The sequence below is a fragment of the Peromyscus maniculatus genome, chromosome 6, assembly GCF_049852395.1.
Source record: "Peromyscus maniculatus bairdii isolate BWxNUB_F1_BW_parent chromosome 6, HU_Pman_BW_mat_3.1, whole genome shotgun sequence".
Classification (NCBI taxonomy): Eukaryota; Metazoa; Chordata; class Mammalia; order Rodentia; family Cricetidae; genus Peromyscus; species Peromyscus maniculatus.
In genome coordinates this window covers 139,645,026-139,660,280 of record NC_134857.1, presented here as the reverse complement: position 1 = coordinate 139,660,280, position 15,255 = coordinate 139,645,026, and the positions used below count along the sequence as shown (strand labels likewise).

The 15,255-nt window shown below is 37.4% G+C and overlaps 1 protein-coding gene and 1 long non-coding RNA gene across 7 annotated transcripts in view; one reads left to right on the top strand and one right to left on the bottom strand.

Annotated features, from left to right (window-relative positions):
* Depdc1 (DEP domain containing 1) overlaps positions 1 to 8,499 on the bottom strand; it is a 39,529-nt gene extending 31,030 nt beyond the window's left edge. The window contains exons 1-3 of one of the 5 annotated variants that reach the window (XM_006995863.4): positions 8,365 to 8,499; positions 7,185 to 7,488; positions 3,570 to 3,835 (exon numbers count right to left, since the gene is read on the bottom strand). In XM_006995863.4, the coding sequence (XP_006995925.1) occupies positions 3,570 to 3,835; positions 7,185 to 7,232 (314 nt within the window). In that variant the 5' untranslated portion in view covers positions 7,233 to 7,488; positions 8,365 to 8,499. The remainder of the gene's footprint in view (positions 1 to 3,569; positions 3,836 to 7,184; positions 7,489 to 8,364) is intronic. The other 4 variants (XM_076575304.1, XM_076575305.1, XM_076575303.1 and 1 more) reach the window with 4 other exon arrangements.
* Positions 7,393 to 10,250, top strand: LOC143274026 (uncharacterized). Of its 2 annotated transcripts, none has more exons than XR_013052463.1 (3): positions 7,393 to 7,462; positions 8,815 to 8,879; positions 10,157 to 10,250. It is a non-coding gene; the product is annotated as an uncharacterized LOC143274026 (long non-coding RNA). The 2 variants fall into 2 exon arrangements; XR_013052464.1 differs by lacking the exon at positions 7,393 to 7,462 and adding an exon at positions 7,482 to 7,597.
* Positions 10,251 to 15,255: the final 5,005 nt, after the last annotated feature.

The window sequence follows — 15,255 nt, the reverse complement described above, 5'->3', positions numbered from 1 at the left end:
CCTAAAGGATATTTTTCCTATTACAGAGACCCTTCTCAACCATGTTCATTGTTGCTCTATTCATAATAGCCAGAAATTATAAACATCCTAAATGTTCATCAACGCATGAACAGACAATGAAAATGTGGTACATTTATACACTGGAATATTACTCAGAAGTTTAAAAAGTGAAGTCATCAGAGACTGAGGCAGCATGCACAGGGTCTGCACCCGTCTGTACCAGGTCCTCTACATATATGGCTTCCAATTTAGTGTTTTTATGGGACTCCTGAGTGTGTGAACAAAAGATCTCTGATTCTTGTGTCTTCTCCAGGGCTCTATTCTTTGTCTATTTGTCTTGTCCAACTCGAATTTGTTAGTTTTTATCTTATTATATTATAGTACATTATATTATGCTTTATTATTATTCCTTAGAAGCCTCTCTCATTTGTTGTCAAGACACAGAAAGTGAATAGACAATAAGGGACTAGTGGGCAGGGATAGATCTCTCAAGGAAAGGTAAATAAAATAGATAGTTACAGAACCAGATACACCAAATCTAATAGAAGAGAAAGTGGGAGAATAGTCTCAAACTCTTTGGCACAGGAAAAGACTTTCTGAACAGAACACTAAGAGCACATGCCTTAAGAACAAAAATTAATAGACAGAACTTCATAAAAACTTGAGATCTTTTGTATCGCAAAGGACACCACCATTTAGACAAAACAGAAAGCTACAGAATAGAAAAAAAATTTCAACTACATATCTAACACAGGGACAATATTCAAAATATATAAAGAACTCAAAAAACTGGAAACAAAGTAAATAAATATCCCAATTAAAAATGAGATACAGCTCTAAACAGCATTCTCAAAAGTGGAAACTCAAATGGCTGAGAAGCACTTAGAGAAATGTTCAAGATCCTTAGTCATCACAGAAATGCATATCATAAGATTTCATCTTACACCAGTCAGAATGACCACAATCAGTAAAACAAGTGACAGCTCATGCTGATGAGAATGTGGAGTAAGGAGAATACTCATCCATTGCTGGTGGGAGTGCAACTTTTACAACCACAATAGGTATCACTGTGGCAGTTCCCTGGGAAGATGGAAATCAATCTACCTCAAGATACAGCTATACCACTGTTGGCATATACCCAAAGGTCACTTCATCCTACTACAGAAGCACTTGCTCAACAATGTTCATTGCTGGTCTATTCATAATAGCCAGAAACTGGAAATAACCTAGATATCTGTCAATGGATGAATGGATAAAGAAAATGTTATGTATTTACTCAGCTGTTAAAAAAAAGTGGGACTATGAAATTCATAGGTAAATGAATGAAGCTAGAAAAAAGAATCATCTTGAGTGAGGTAACCCAGACCCAGAAAGACAAATATGGTATGTATTCACTTATACAGGGATATTAGATTTTAAGTCATTGATAATCAAGCTGCAATCCATAGAGCTTGAGAACAAAGGACTAGGGTGGAGGGATAGATCTCCCAAGGAAATAGAAATAGAATAGATAGCTATGGATGGATGAATGTGTATGTGTGGTGGGGGAAGAGGGAAGCAAGCAAGGGAATATGGGGAGGAACATCTAAAACTAAAGGCCACTTGAAGAGTCATATGGAAATATAATAGAAACTTCCTACAATATATGCACATATGAAGGCAAACTAAATCAAATCACCAAATAACGAGGGAGACAGAGGCCCAGCTGGACATCTCTTATTAACAAGTAAAGCTTCCAGTACCAGGAATGGGTTAGAGCTAACCGAGTTGTTGGCCAAAGGGAAGCAATAAGAATCCCCAAACAATCTGGATAATTGTCAAGACTATTGGTGGCTCTCCACAAACTGATGGTAAGACTCTGTTGCTGAAGACAACACCTACACAACTCATTGATCATGGAGAGGTTGAGCTGATGCCTACATAGAGCCTTCACCCCTGTGTTCTAGCATCTTTAGTAAATGAAGGTATTAATACGCAGTATTAAAAGAGAAATGTTAACACCAACCTAGCCACAAACCCTTTGATCTATGATGGTGTCCGGCCTACAATATATGCTAGCAATGGTGGCACAAAGCTTGTGGGAATAACCAACCAAAATCTGAGACTAGACAAGCAAGAGACATAGGGTAAAACCAAATACTTCTGTTTTAAAACAGAACAAAACAAACAAACAAAAATGTACCAATAAAATGACTTCTAATGACATTCTGCTATACTCAAAGATCAGTGCCAACTTCAGCCATCATCAAGAGAAACTTCCCCCTTGCAGCAGATAGGAACAAATACAGAGACTTACACAGTCAGACATTATGCAGAGAGTAAGAGACATTGGAACACTCAGTTGTAAATGGAATGTCTTTGTCAAATGCCCCCCACCCCCACCCCAGGGCTTAGGGAACTCTGAGGAAGAGGAGGTTAAGAGTATAAGAGCCAGAGGGGATGGAGGGTAACAAGGAATTAAGGCCTTCTATACACAACAGGACTGGCACACATATGAGTTCACAAAGACTATGGTGAAATGCATAGGATCTACTCATGTCTGTACCAGATGGGGTCCTACAGTTGAAAAGAGAATTAGACACATACCCATCCCTAGCTCAGAAGCTATTTCCAATTGATAGCCACTTGAAAATGAAAGCTTAGATTTATCCAAGGGGGCCTCCCTGGGAAAACAAAACACTCTTAAGGGTAGGCTCTGTGCCCAGCAGTTCATGACTAACACAAAACAAACTCAATGGCATCTTTGAAGTTTCTTTGTCTCATAATGTTAAGTCAGAACATTGTTTTGTTTTTCTACATTACAGGTCCTTTCCATATATATTTTATGGCTTCCAATTTTGAGTTTCTATGGGATTCCTGAGTGTGTGAATGTCTGTCTCTGCAACTATATGCATTTCTTATACTTTTCCTTTGGCTCTTTTTCTGTTTGGTTGTTTTATCACATTCCGATTTATTTGTTTATTTACCTTATTTTATTATATTACTATTCTTTAGATACCTTTTGTGTTCTAAGAAGAGAAAAAAGGGTATGGATCTGGGTATGAGTAGAGGTGGGGAGGAACTGGGAGGAGTGGGGGAGAGGAAACTTTAATCAAAATATATTGTAAGAAAAAAATCTATTTTTAATAAAAGAGGAAAAAAGAACAGTAGTACCTTTATAAAAGAAACATTACTTCTCTGAAAGAAGCTGCTATTGCTATAAAAATGTAACAAATGTGGAACTACAACTTCATTGTAATATCAGGTTTTTGTCTTTACATTTATTTTTTTCATTTTGAAATTAAAATATAATTACATGATTTCACCCTACTCTTTCCTCCCTCTAACCCTTCCCATGTACCCCTCCTTGCTCTCTCAAATTCATGTGTCTATTGTGTATGACTATTCTAAACATATACATGTAACCTGCTCAGTTCACATGAATTTACTTGTATGTGTATGATTCAGGGATGACCACTTGGTACTGGATAACTATTTTGGGGGTTCTTTACCAGGGAAGACTATTTATCTTAAGTGAAATGCTGGGATCAGAAGTAATTAGATTTTATAATGACATATTTATTCAGTACCTGAATAGTTGATTGTTGTCATCAAGGTTTTCCGATCCCCATCTACCTTTGATATCTTCAATCACATGATTCTTAAGAAATTTTCTCAATAATTGAACAGTCTGTTGTCTTGTAACGTCAGGGCCAAAACTATTATTACTTCTTAATAGATCATAAAGCCAATCTATTGCTTCTCCTGCAGTGAAGCAATTGTTGTATTTTTTTAAATGTTGTCTATGTTTTCTTAAAGGCATTCCTACTCGAAAAGATGTGGTTACTTCATTCCACTGTGAAGAGAAGGAAAATACTATTAAAAAAATCATAACAAAAATGAAATCTTATTGATTTGGGTATATAGTCAGTTCTAGACTAGTTTGGGCTACATGAGTCCCTATCTCAAAATAACCAAAAGGAATAAAGAAAATCATTAGACAAAGAAAATTCATTATTTCACAGCTGATTATACTGTAAATATTTTTGATGAAATCATCTTACCTGTGATACATAAAATCTTATATCTCACTAATTTATTATTAATTCTAGTGCCAAAATAATATTTTCTTTTTTACTATACATTTATTGGGCATTTCACTTAGGAAACTTAGAAATGAAAAGAACTGTAATGTACCCATTTCTTAGTCCCTGATAAAGCATTTATAGTATACTAGGTTATTTACTTTAATTAACATTAATGATATGCTTTATATTCATAATTTAACTGTAAATCTCACAGTCTTATGAAGTTACTTGTAGGATGAAGTGCTAAACGATCTTATTAATAAAAACATGGAGCCAAATATTGGGGTAAAAAGCCGAGAGATCAGAAAAGCAGAAAGAAGCCAGCCACATTCTTACCATTTGGAGATCCTTCGCCAAAAAGAGCTACTTCCTGTATACCTATGTCTATATACCTTTCTGTTCTGCCATTTCATTTCCTCTTTCTGCTCAGCTCTGTCACTTCCTGTCTTTCTGTACAGACCTCCAGATCTTTATGGTTAACTAGTGTTGGAATTTAAGGTGTGTGCCACCATGCCTGGCTCTGTTCCCAGTGTGGCCTTGAACTCACAGAGATCCAGACTGATTCCTGCCTCCTGAATGCTAGGATTAAAGGTGTGTGCTACCATTGCCTGACTTCTATGTTTAATATAGTGGTTGGCTTCAGACTTTATTGAGGGACACAAATAAAATATCACTACAGTTACTATTATAGAAGGAAAAAGAAGCACAGATTGATAAATTGACCAAGATCATATATCTAAATCAGTGGTTCTCAACCTTACTAATGCTGTTATCCTTTAATACAGTTCCTCATGTGGTGAATCCCAACAATAAAATATTTCATTGCTACTTCATAACTGTAATTTACTACTGTTATGAATTATAATTTAAATATCTGATATACAGAATATATGATATGTGACCGCCAAAGAGGTCACAACCCACAGCTTGAGAACTACTGATCTAAATGATTAACATAAGCATTCAAATCTAGGCTTAGGTGGGCCTGGTGAGGCAAGCCTGCAATTTCAGAGGCTGAGGCATGAGGTTTGTTATGTTTAGGTCCTAGATGGGCTACATAGTGAATTAAAAGCCAGCCTGCACAACTTAGTGAAACCCTGTACCAAAATTAAAAGTAGAACTGATGCTATAGGTTCTTATCACAAAATAAAATCCGAACAAATAATAGTAACAAAAATTAACCAACTCTGTCTAGAATCTGTACTCAATTATTGTACTAGATAAATAAAACTTCTGACATGCAACAGTTACAATAGCAAAGTGCTTTCAGTGTCAGGTATTTAGTACAGTATCTCTTATAAAGATCCCTAGAGTGCTGGACATGGTGGCAAAGGCTGGTGGATCTCTGGGAGTTTAAGGCCAGCCTGGTCTGCATGTTGAGTACCAGGACAGCCAGGACCACATAGAAAGACCTATCTCAAAATAAATAAATAAACAAATATATAAATAAATGGATACCTGTAATGAACATAGAATATATAAAATGGTAAAATAAATTAATAAAATAAATTCATTGCACATTTAATGAACTTAAGCATTTAAAAAAAAAACACTTATTTTCTGAACTAACCTCAATCAGTCAAATGTCTAGATTTGAGACATTAACACTAGAATGTAAAGGAGGTAGTATACAATGAATACATCACTTTTTTAATAGAAAAATTCAAACATTAGAAATTAGATCATTAACCTGATTTATGAGACTGTTAATTATATTACTACTGTGTCATGTCTGACCCTGGCATCACAACACTGAACTTACTGCTGAAAAACAGTAACTGCATTTCTTTTCTTCCCACATAGTTCCATTGCTAACATTCAAGAAACTTTATTGAACTGTTTTACTACCCATTGTCCTGAGTACACAGTAGTAAAGTGACATGTGACTCTGCACTTAAAGACATCACAGAATAGTTTTGAAATGCAGTGTGTTTATAAAGTCCGAGAGTGAAACATTTAAGATTTGTTTCAGCTTTACTTCTTGTTTATGAATCTTCGTTCTTTTCTTCTCTGTCCTTCAATATTCTTATACTAATACCTTCCTTGTGGCAACAAAAAGACTTACTTTATGTAAAGTATTAGTAAGTACTTGGTGAATTTTTTTTAATTGTGCTTGTGTTACTTTCATCTAAGATAGTAAATTTTTAATATGTCAAGACTGCCTCATTAAAGTACCTTTCAGCACTAAATTCTATCCTTTATATTGATAAACATAACTACCAACTACTTGTTGAGCAGTAGAATATATGTCTAGATCACCATGCCAGAACAAGGTGCATTTTCTAGTTCTTCCGTTTACCATTTATGTGTCTTCAGGAGAGTCCCTTCTTTGAGCCTTGGCTTCCACACTGGTAAAGTAGGACGGGTATTTGGGAGAGAATAACTTGCTTATTATTCTATATACTACAACACAGTATATTTTTAGAAAATCTCTTAAAGTGGGTATGTACTATAGGCCCACTGTACCAATATGGAAACTGAGGTTAGGTGACTCTCTTAATGTCATATAACCAGAAGTATACTACTCTATAGGATAGAAAATCCAAATGCACAACCCTGGTGACCACCCTCAGTGGTTACTAAAAGTATTCTGGGTTAAGTTTCAACAGTTCTTTCCTAGTGTCACTTAGCATACACATCCTAAAACAAATTTTATAGAGCCAACAAGCCAAATTGTCATGCCTGGGCTTTCAATTTGAAACTTTAATTTCTAATTATGAGAGGCAGCAAATAAAACATGAAAAGTGGCTAACAGTGGTATTTGAGAATCAGGGAAAAGAAGACACCAGAGGAGTTGTCCTGCAGAGTCAGAAAGTGGTGCTGCTTTGGGGCACTGCACTTTGGATTTGAAGCAGAGAGAGACCAGAGTGGAGTGCAACTCAAAGAAGGGAACAGGAGCTATGCCTTACCAACTACATTCCCTCAGTACCTGTCTCAGAAATCTAGGTGCCTTGGGTTCCTCAGGATATCAGATTCCTGGCTCATCATAAATCCAACAGTTCTGAGTGCCCTCAGCAAACCTAAGTCCCTCATACACCCAGATCCTCAGGATCTCTGGGTCCCTCAGAAAACCTAGGTTCCTGGTCCCTTTCCCCAGCAGCTCGTCCACGCTCTTACCAGCTTGGTGGCCCGGTAAGGCCCAAGAGGAGCGTTCTGATCCTCCATGTCAGCGCCAGGCAGAGTCCATGGAGGCAGCTGAAACAGCGCGTAGCTGAAACCCGTAGTCCGGTGTAAGTGTCTGAACAACTGCCGCGCTGCTGATTTGAATATCTCCGAGCAAAGCTGATAGGTGGTGCGGTTGAGTCACGTGACGTAGCAACCCCTACGGGGAGCGGGGTGGAGCACGGGGAGGCGCTCTGACGCTCAGCCAGTGTAGCTGGTGCTGGATTTGTCAGGTCAGTTACTATGTTGCTTAAAAGAACTGTGCACATTAGACCCAAAGGGGTTGTGTACCTCATGAACAGCACAACAGCAAAACGATTCTCTCTTCCTGATTCTAGGGGTTCTTCAGCAATACCAATATAAACCAGGTGGGGCTTTACCGGGACATAGCACCTAAAAGGCTGGCCTTTGTATGTGTTTGTTTCCTTTCAACTTCTCCGCCTTTCTTTCTCTCTCACACACACTTTAGGAAGAGCCACAGTTAGAGTCTAAGAGAAATAAATGTCGGTTCCAATTTGTCTTCTTCCATGATTGGAATGGCATATAAGCAGCTCTACCTATAAAACTTGCCTTCCTTAAGAAAATCTACCGTGATATCCTTAGAAGACGCCTGGGCTATGCTTAAACCATGACCACACACTTAAATCATTATTGGGATCTTTAAAAATATATCTGCAACAAGCATCATTTGTCAAATGACAAAAATTAAGATGAACTAAGAGTTGGAGAGATTTGCATAAAGTCTCAGAACCCTTTGCCGATTACAGACTTGCTTTAATAAACAATAAAAGGCTGTTACCATTCTCTAATTGCTCAACATAGTGACTGAGAGGTTGGTTTCTGTTAACCTATCCTGAGTCAAATTGCTGCATCTTCTTAAAACCATCAGATGTGCCTGCTTTCAAAAGATCATCACTACTGGGCTTTTTGTTGTCATTCCCTCAGAAAAGAAGTGGGTGGGGAGGATCATTGGATCCTAACTGAAGTATCGTGTCACTCTTCCCAGCTGGTTGTGAGCAGTTCTGTCCTAATTGTATTTAACTTCAGGCTTCAGGGAGACAACAGAGCACATAGGCTTTGGAAAACTTAAGGAAGGGAGGGACCTATACCTATGAAGCCATGGGGAAGCTTTCACCTGTGTTGGGTGCAGACCTTCCAGTGTCTTAAGGTCATCCATGCTCCTGTCCATAATCTCTCACCCATGCTCTGTATCTACACCTAAGAAACTCAGTGATCTGAGCAACCTTGTGGAATTGAACTTTGGTTTGTCATTGGAACCATATGAAAAGAGAATAGACAATTATTAGTTCTACACATGGAGAAAAATTCTCCCAACAGTCTATGAATTCATTCTATTTCATCACATCATATTGGCAATGTCTGTAGATCCAAAAATATCCAAAGGCCAGATTTTTACAAAAGTTGAATTTTGGAGTTTCTTTTATATTAACTGCATACCTCTGTTCTTGTGAATTACTTATTGATTGTTTTGATGGTTAAACTTTGATTTTCAGTTTGACTGGATTGATACACCTGTGAAATTAGTCAAACACAATTCTAACTTTTGTCTTGTGGGTTTTTCCAGAGATTGACATGTGGAACAGTAACTCAGAAAGGAAGACCAGTCTGGAATGTGGGCAGTATCCTCCAGTAGGTTGTGTTTCCTCCATTTACATTGTTTCTATTAGGAATTTAGAGTGAAGAAAACCTAACTTGTTCTAATTGAATAACTTGAATCCTTGTATTAATTTTATTTCTATTACTTCATTTTACTTTTAGTCACACATACTTTCTCTAATTCCCATTCATAAGGATTTCTCAGAATGAGTTATAGACTATTTTTATCAGGATCATTGGAATATATTATTCCTGGAACCTTCCAAACAATATTTGGGGAAGGGAAGTATGCAGGGCAGAGGATATTCCTTAGGATTCAGGATTTTGCAACTTTAACAATCTTGCAGAGCTGAGCTGAGCTTCTTTAATGCCCACATGCTATTTTACTGTGGACTAAGATAGAAAGAAATACAAGCCTCTATAACTTACTCTTATAACTGAACCCAGCCCTCCCCCACCTCATGTATATATACATACATATATGTACACACAACGGACATCAGCTTATCATTTCTTAAATATGACAGAGAATAATGTTTTTCTACTTAGAAATGATTCTAGTGGGCATTCTTTATTTTGCCTTTGGACTTTTATTTATTCTTACTAAAATATCAGATCCAATACAGAGAATTTAACCAGAGTATTCATTGCTGTATTTTGATGTTCTAACCAGCACATAATAATAATTTAATAAATATTTGGTGACTGGGTGAATATTTTTTCTTAGCACTAGAAAAAATACTTTAAGTGATATTGTCTATCTTTCCTAATTAACTTTTAATGAAGTATTTTTGTAAGATTCATTTATCTTTAAATCTTAAGGCTTAGTCATCCTGCAATATAATGTCTAGTTATACATTTTATTTCACTAATATTATCTAGTATTTATCTTGCCTGAGGAAATTTCTTATTTTTCTTTTTAGTTGTGGTAGTTATTTTCCTTCATGTTTCTGAAATTGTCACTATTTAATAACCTAGATCTTTTTAGTTTTTCTGAATTCCATCTGTAATTTTGATTTTCTTACTTTTTCCTCTCAGACCATGAGATCATTCACTCTAGCTGAATTTCTAACTCACTATTTTCAAGTCCCTTTCCCATTTTTTTCCAACATGGTCTCTCATTCATCTCCAAGAAAGCTTTTCTTTAGATCCTTTGATTGATCTTATTTCTGTATAGCCTTCATTTAATTTATGCTTGAGAAAGCAAATCACAAATTTAAATTTAATTACTTTTCCCTTGTGTTTTGTGATAACTCACTATAAAATGATCAAAGATGACCCTCATTAAACTGTTGGTTTTCTCATTGTAGGTATTGTGTATTATCTACTTTTGCATTGCTGTAACCAAAATGCCTGAAGAAACAACTTCAAAATAAATACTTGCTTTGGCTTATTGTTTCAAAACTGTCAGTCTGCAATGGCAGAAAGAACATGTTAGATGCCCTTCCCAGAGCTGTACTTTCCTAATCTAGGTATTGATCAATCTAATCAACTTGACAAGATTAACCATTACACATTAACTTAAAAAATCATTTGTTTTTCTAAAGATATTAAAACAATTACTGTAGCACAAATCTTAGAAGGTCTTATTAATAAAATCAAACCTGGAGCCAGGTATTGGGTTAAAGCTGGAGGATCAGAGAAGCAGAACAAGCCACAGCTTCCTCACCTCGCCAGTTCCTCAGCTGATCCTGTTTCCTCAGACTGGAAGCCTCTGAGTCCTCATCCAAATAAATCTCAGCCAAACTGCTGCTCAAAAGCCTAAAAGCTTAACCAAGCTAGTTCCTGGTTTTCACGTCTTATATATCTTTCTGCGTTCTGCCATCACTTCCTGGGATTACGCCTAGCTGTTTCCAGTGTGGTTTTGAACTCACAGAGATCCAAATGGATCTCTGCCTCTAGGATGCTAGGATTAAAGGCGTGTGTGCCACCATTTTCTGGCCTCTATATCTAGTGACTGTTCTGTTTTCTGACCCCAGATAAGTTTATTAGGGTGCACAATATTTTGGGGAACACAATATCACCTCAAATTATCATCAATAACTTAGTTCCAGTAAATATTTGGTATATTTATTTAAATATTTTCCAAATGACTACTTTATATATTTAATGATCCCACAAACACAGCATTTTGAAATATTAAGACAGCTGCTATAGAATTTAGGTTTGAAAGTATAGTTAACATGCATTATTTGGCTTGGCAGCAAGCTTTCATTTTCTTGGAAAAAATGTACCTTCTCATTTGGGGAAATACTTGTATGTTAACATATTCTGCATACATTCCTCTGTGTTCCTTGCTCTCGGACATTATCTAAGAACGAACACTTGAGCCTACTGACTCAGTTTTCTCTTCCTATGAATTCATGGTATAGTCATATTATTCAAGAAAATCAGTTAAAGCTCTCTAAGATGGCTTTCAGATTGCATTAAGGATGAAAACTTATTTCCTTCTGATATATAAGCTGAGAGGATATGAACCAGGAGCCAATTTGGCTATAATTAACATCTGAAGGAAGACCTCTGGATAGGTAAAGTGCACTGATGCTCATAGAGAATCAGAAGTGAAAGACAGAGGATGCTAGTTTTAAACTTCTTAGGGTTTGCTTACAGACTAGATTCTGATTACATGAGCCAGTACTTTAAAAAATAATAATTACACTCTGACAATTTCATATGTGTATATGATACATTCTCATCATACCATTCCACTCTCTCTCTTAAAGCTTCCCATTCTCACTAATACCTTCACTTCTTTTGCCCAAAAGTTGCCCTCCCATTATCATGACATTCTGTTTTATCACCTGCTGAGTTTAACCAGGGCTGCCTGCATAAACATGGGTGTAGAGTGCTCTATCCACTGAAGCATAAGTAACTCATAAGCTATGTCACTAAAGACAATGAATCCTCCCCAAGCAGATATCAGTTACCAATAGTTCTCTGGGTTAGGGCCTCCAGAGTCCCCTCTCCCATCTATGACTGAATATTCATGGGCCCATAATCATGCAGGCTCTGTGCAAGTAACTGTAGTTGTTGTGAGTTTATAAGTACAATAGCCATATGATACTCAGAAGATACATTTCATGGCACTGTGTTATATGACCCTTGCATCTTTAAGTTCACTCTTGCATTATTTTCTCCAAGCCTTAGAAGGGGGCATATGGATGTCCCACTGACACAAAGTGCTCGATAGTAACTTATTTTTAGCACTTTGGCCAAGCCACAATGTTGCTGGAGAGCTTCTCTCCAGGTCCCACCAAGCCCTGCCGTCCCACAAACCAAGTATAAAATAATCACTCAGATGCTTATATTACTTATAAACTGTATGGCCATGTCAGGCTTCTTGTTAACTGTTTTTATATCTTAAATTAACCCATTTCTATAAATCTATACCTTGTCATGTGGCTCGTGGCTTACCAGCATCTTTACATGTTGTTTGTCCTGGCGGTGGCTGGCAATGTCTCCCCCTCCTTCTTCCTGTTCCCCCAATTCATGTAAACTATTTTTATATTCCGGTTTAAGATAATTTGTATATTGATACAAATACAGAACTATATTTGTTATAATGTACATATATTTTACTCTTCTTTGAAATATTTTTATATTGATACAAATGTAAATTTATATCTGTCATACTTTATGTATGTTCTACTTTTGTTTAGGATATTTGGTATATTGATATATATTTAATATTATTGTCATATTGCATATCACACTATATGTTCCTACCTCTGTTATAAATATTGTGTATTGTCACAATTTTGAAGTCATTGTTCTTTACCATACATTTGCTTATAGACTGTTTACATGAAGCCTTAGTCCTTAGGTTATTTCGGTAGATAAGACTTACAGATTTATAGTCACCTATGCTTGTCATCTCTATAGTTACATTAGTTAGGTTATTCAGATTTACAGATACATAGGTCAAATGGACAGGTAATCTTCAAACACTTCATAGACCTAGAAAATATGGCATTTAAATAACTTAGAATTCTGTTGATGTGAGACACAGTTGTTCCTGGCAGCACCAATTTGATCCCGAGAGAATGTTGGGCTTCTAAGACATTTCCATTTGGATGTTTGTCTTTTTGGCACAAAATGGCCTATTGGGCAAAGAACTGCCCTTGCCTCAAGTGCTGAAAGTACGAATGTAATGCTTTCCATTCTGGACAAGCGGGACACAAGGAAAGCGACCACTGTACTCTGCCAAGACAGGGTAAGATGGTCTTTCAGAATTCCTGCTTCTAAAAATGGTCTGTCAGATACTCTAGGCCTGTAGCCAGTTTAAATACACCAACAATGCTGAGAAACATTAGATGACTTTCCAGGCTGCCAGCTGTCTCTGTCTACTCTTGCAAGACTCCTAAAAGTTGCTTGCATCCATCTTCCATTTCTCAGGTATCATTATATTCCTTCTCAGGTCTTTCATGGGATTGAAGACTAGCAGTTATAGTTACAACTTTATATATAATATCTTATATAGAACTTACTAAGTATTAGATTTAGGTTCTTTAGGATAGGACACCTTTTGGAATGATCTTTGTAACATGCCATTTACCTATGCTCCAGACTTCTCTGGATTTTAGTATGTGTCTTTTGTTTGATATTGTTTGCATTGATTGTAGTTCCATCTTATGTCATTATCCCTTATTACTCCTGGACAATATTTGATAACCATTCCTTTGTATATAGTCTTGTATTAGGTTAGAACCTTCTTACTTAGACAAAAAGGGGAAGATGTAGTGGGTAGCCATTCCAGGTTTAATCTGGAAGTTACAACCCCCATTGAGGCTTTGGCAACTGTCACGCCTACAAGGCGGGGCCAAGGGAGGACCCTGGAGACCCAAGATCTGGATGGGTCAGTGTAGCTAGAGTTTTCCTGCCTTGCCCACAGTCAGGACAAATCTCTGTCACCCGCCAGTCCCATAGCCGCTCAGACCCAACCAAGCAAACACAGAGACTTATATTGCTTACAAACTGTATGGCCGTGGCAGGCCTCCTGTTAACTGTTCCTATATCTTAAAGTAACACATTTCTACAAATCTATACCTTGCCACGCAGCTCGTGGCTTACCAGCATCTTCACATGCTGCTTGTCCTGGCAGTGGCTGGCAGCGTCTCCTTCTGCCTTCCTGTTCTTTTATTTCTCCTCTCTGTTAGTCCCGCCTATACTTCCTGCCTAGCCACGACCAATCAGGTTTTATTTATTGACCAATCAGAGCAACTTGACATACAGACCATCCCCCAGTACAGCCAAGTGCAGACCATCTCAGACACCTGCACTCAGGCCCATGGTCCTAATCATCCTCTATGCAAACCTGCTGGGTAACGCCACAAGGAACCCAAGAAGGGCTCCCACAGGACATACATTAACATCCCACAGCAGGTCAGCTCTGTCTGTTCCACGACCCTGGACAGTGGAGGTTGACCAAGCAGAGCTCCAGAGATCACCACTGGACTGTGATACACCTTCCCCAGACCCCGTGACCTACCTAATCCTTCATTTGTAAGTTACCCACTAAATAAATCTTCCTTTTAATTATGTGGAGTGGCCTTAATAATTTCACCAGTACCACAAGTCTTCATTAATCTCTGTTTACTGAAACAAAACAAACAATAACAAAAACAAAATGCTTCTGACCAAGGCTCACTATACACTGATCTGTGGGTACAGACATAAATAGATAATTTGACATCATCTATTAAAAAAAATTAGAAGCCTTAGGTTCTCTCTTACAATATATGATCTCACCATCTATAAGCCTTTAAACAAGTCCAACTACATCAGGCATGAACTCTTTCCTGAGGAGCAGACCTCTGTGAACACAGCTGGTTACTGCCTTAACGGTCATGTCACTATTGCACCAGTGGGCAGAATATTTGTTAGATGTTTGGTATTATAGTATGCAAAGACCACAATGGGGTAAAACTATTGATGGCTTTTCTCTCTAGCCTGCAACATATCAACTTGCAACTCCATGAATGCTACCCAGTATGGAACAAGCTCCTAGCTCAGTTCCAGTATGATTTCTCCACGTCCTGCATCCAAAGTAATATGGTTTCTTCAGCAACAGAGTGTTACTATCTAATTCCAGTGAGCAACTAAAAGCAATGACAATAACCTGTATTGTTCTAGAGCCTTCCTAGAAAACTATTTAAGGGGGTATCTCATACCTAGCATTTAGATTTTCCATTTAGTAATCCATAGCTTCTGGGATTGTAATTAGCTGTTATTGTGAAGGACTACTCTCTGAGCCAAACTGCCACCATCTTCAGGAGTTTGACTGGTATTGTTGGCAAAGGTCATCATAGCTGGGCTGTTGGTTAATGTCATTCACTCTTGGAAGGAGGGTATCAGCCAATCAGCTTTTTATTAACAATGAGAGCAACACATTTTCACAGTGTGTGGAAGG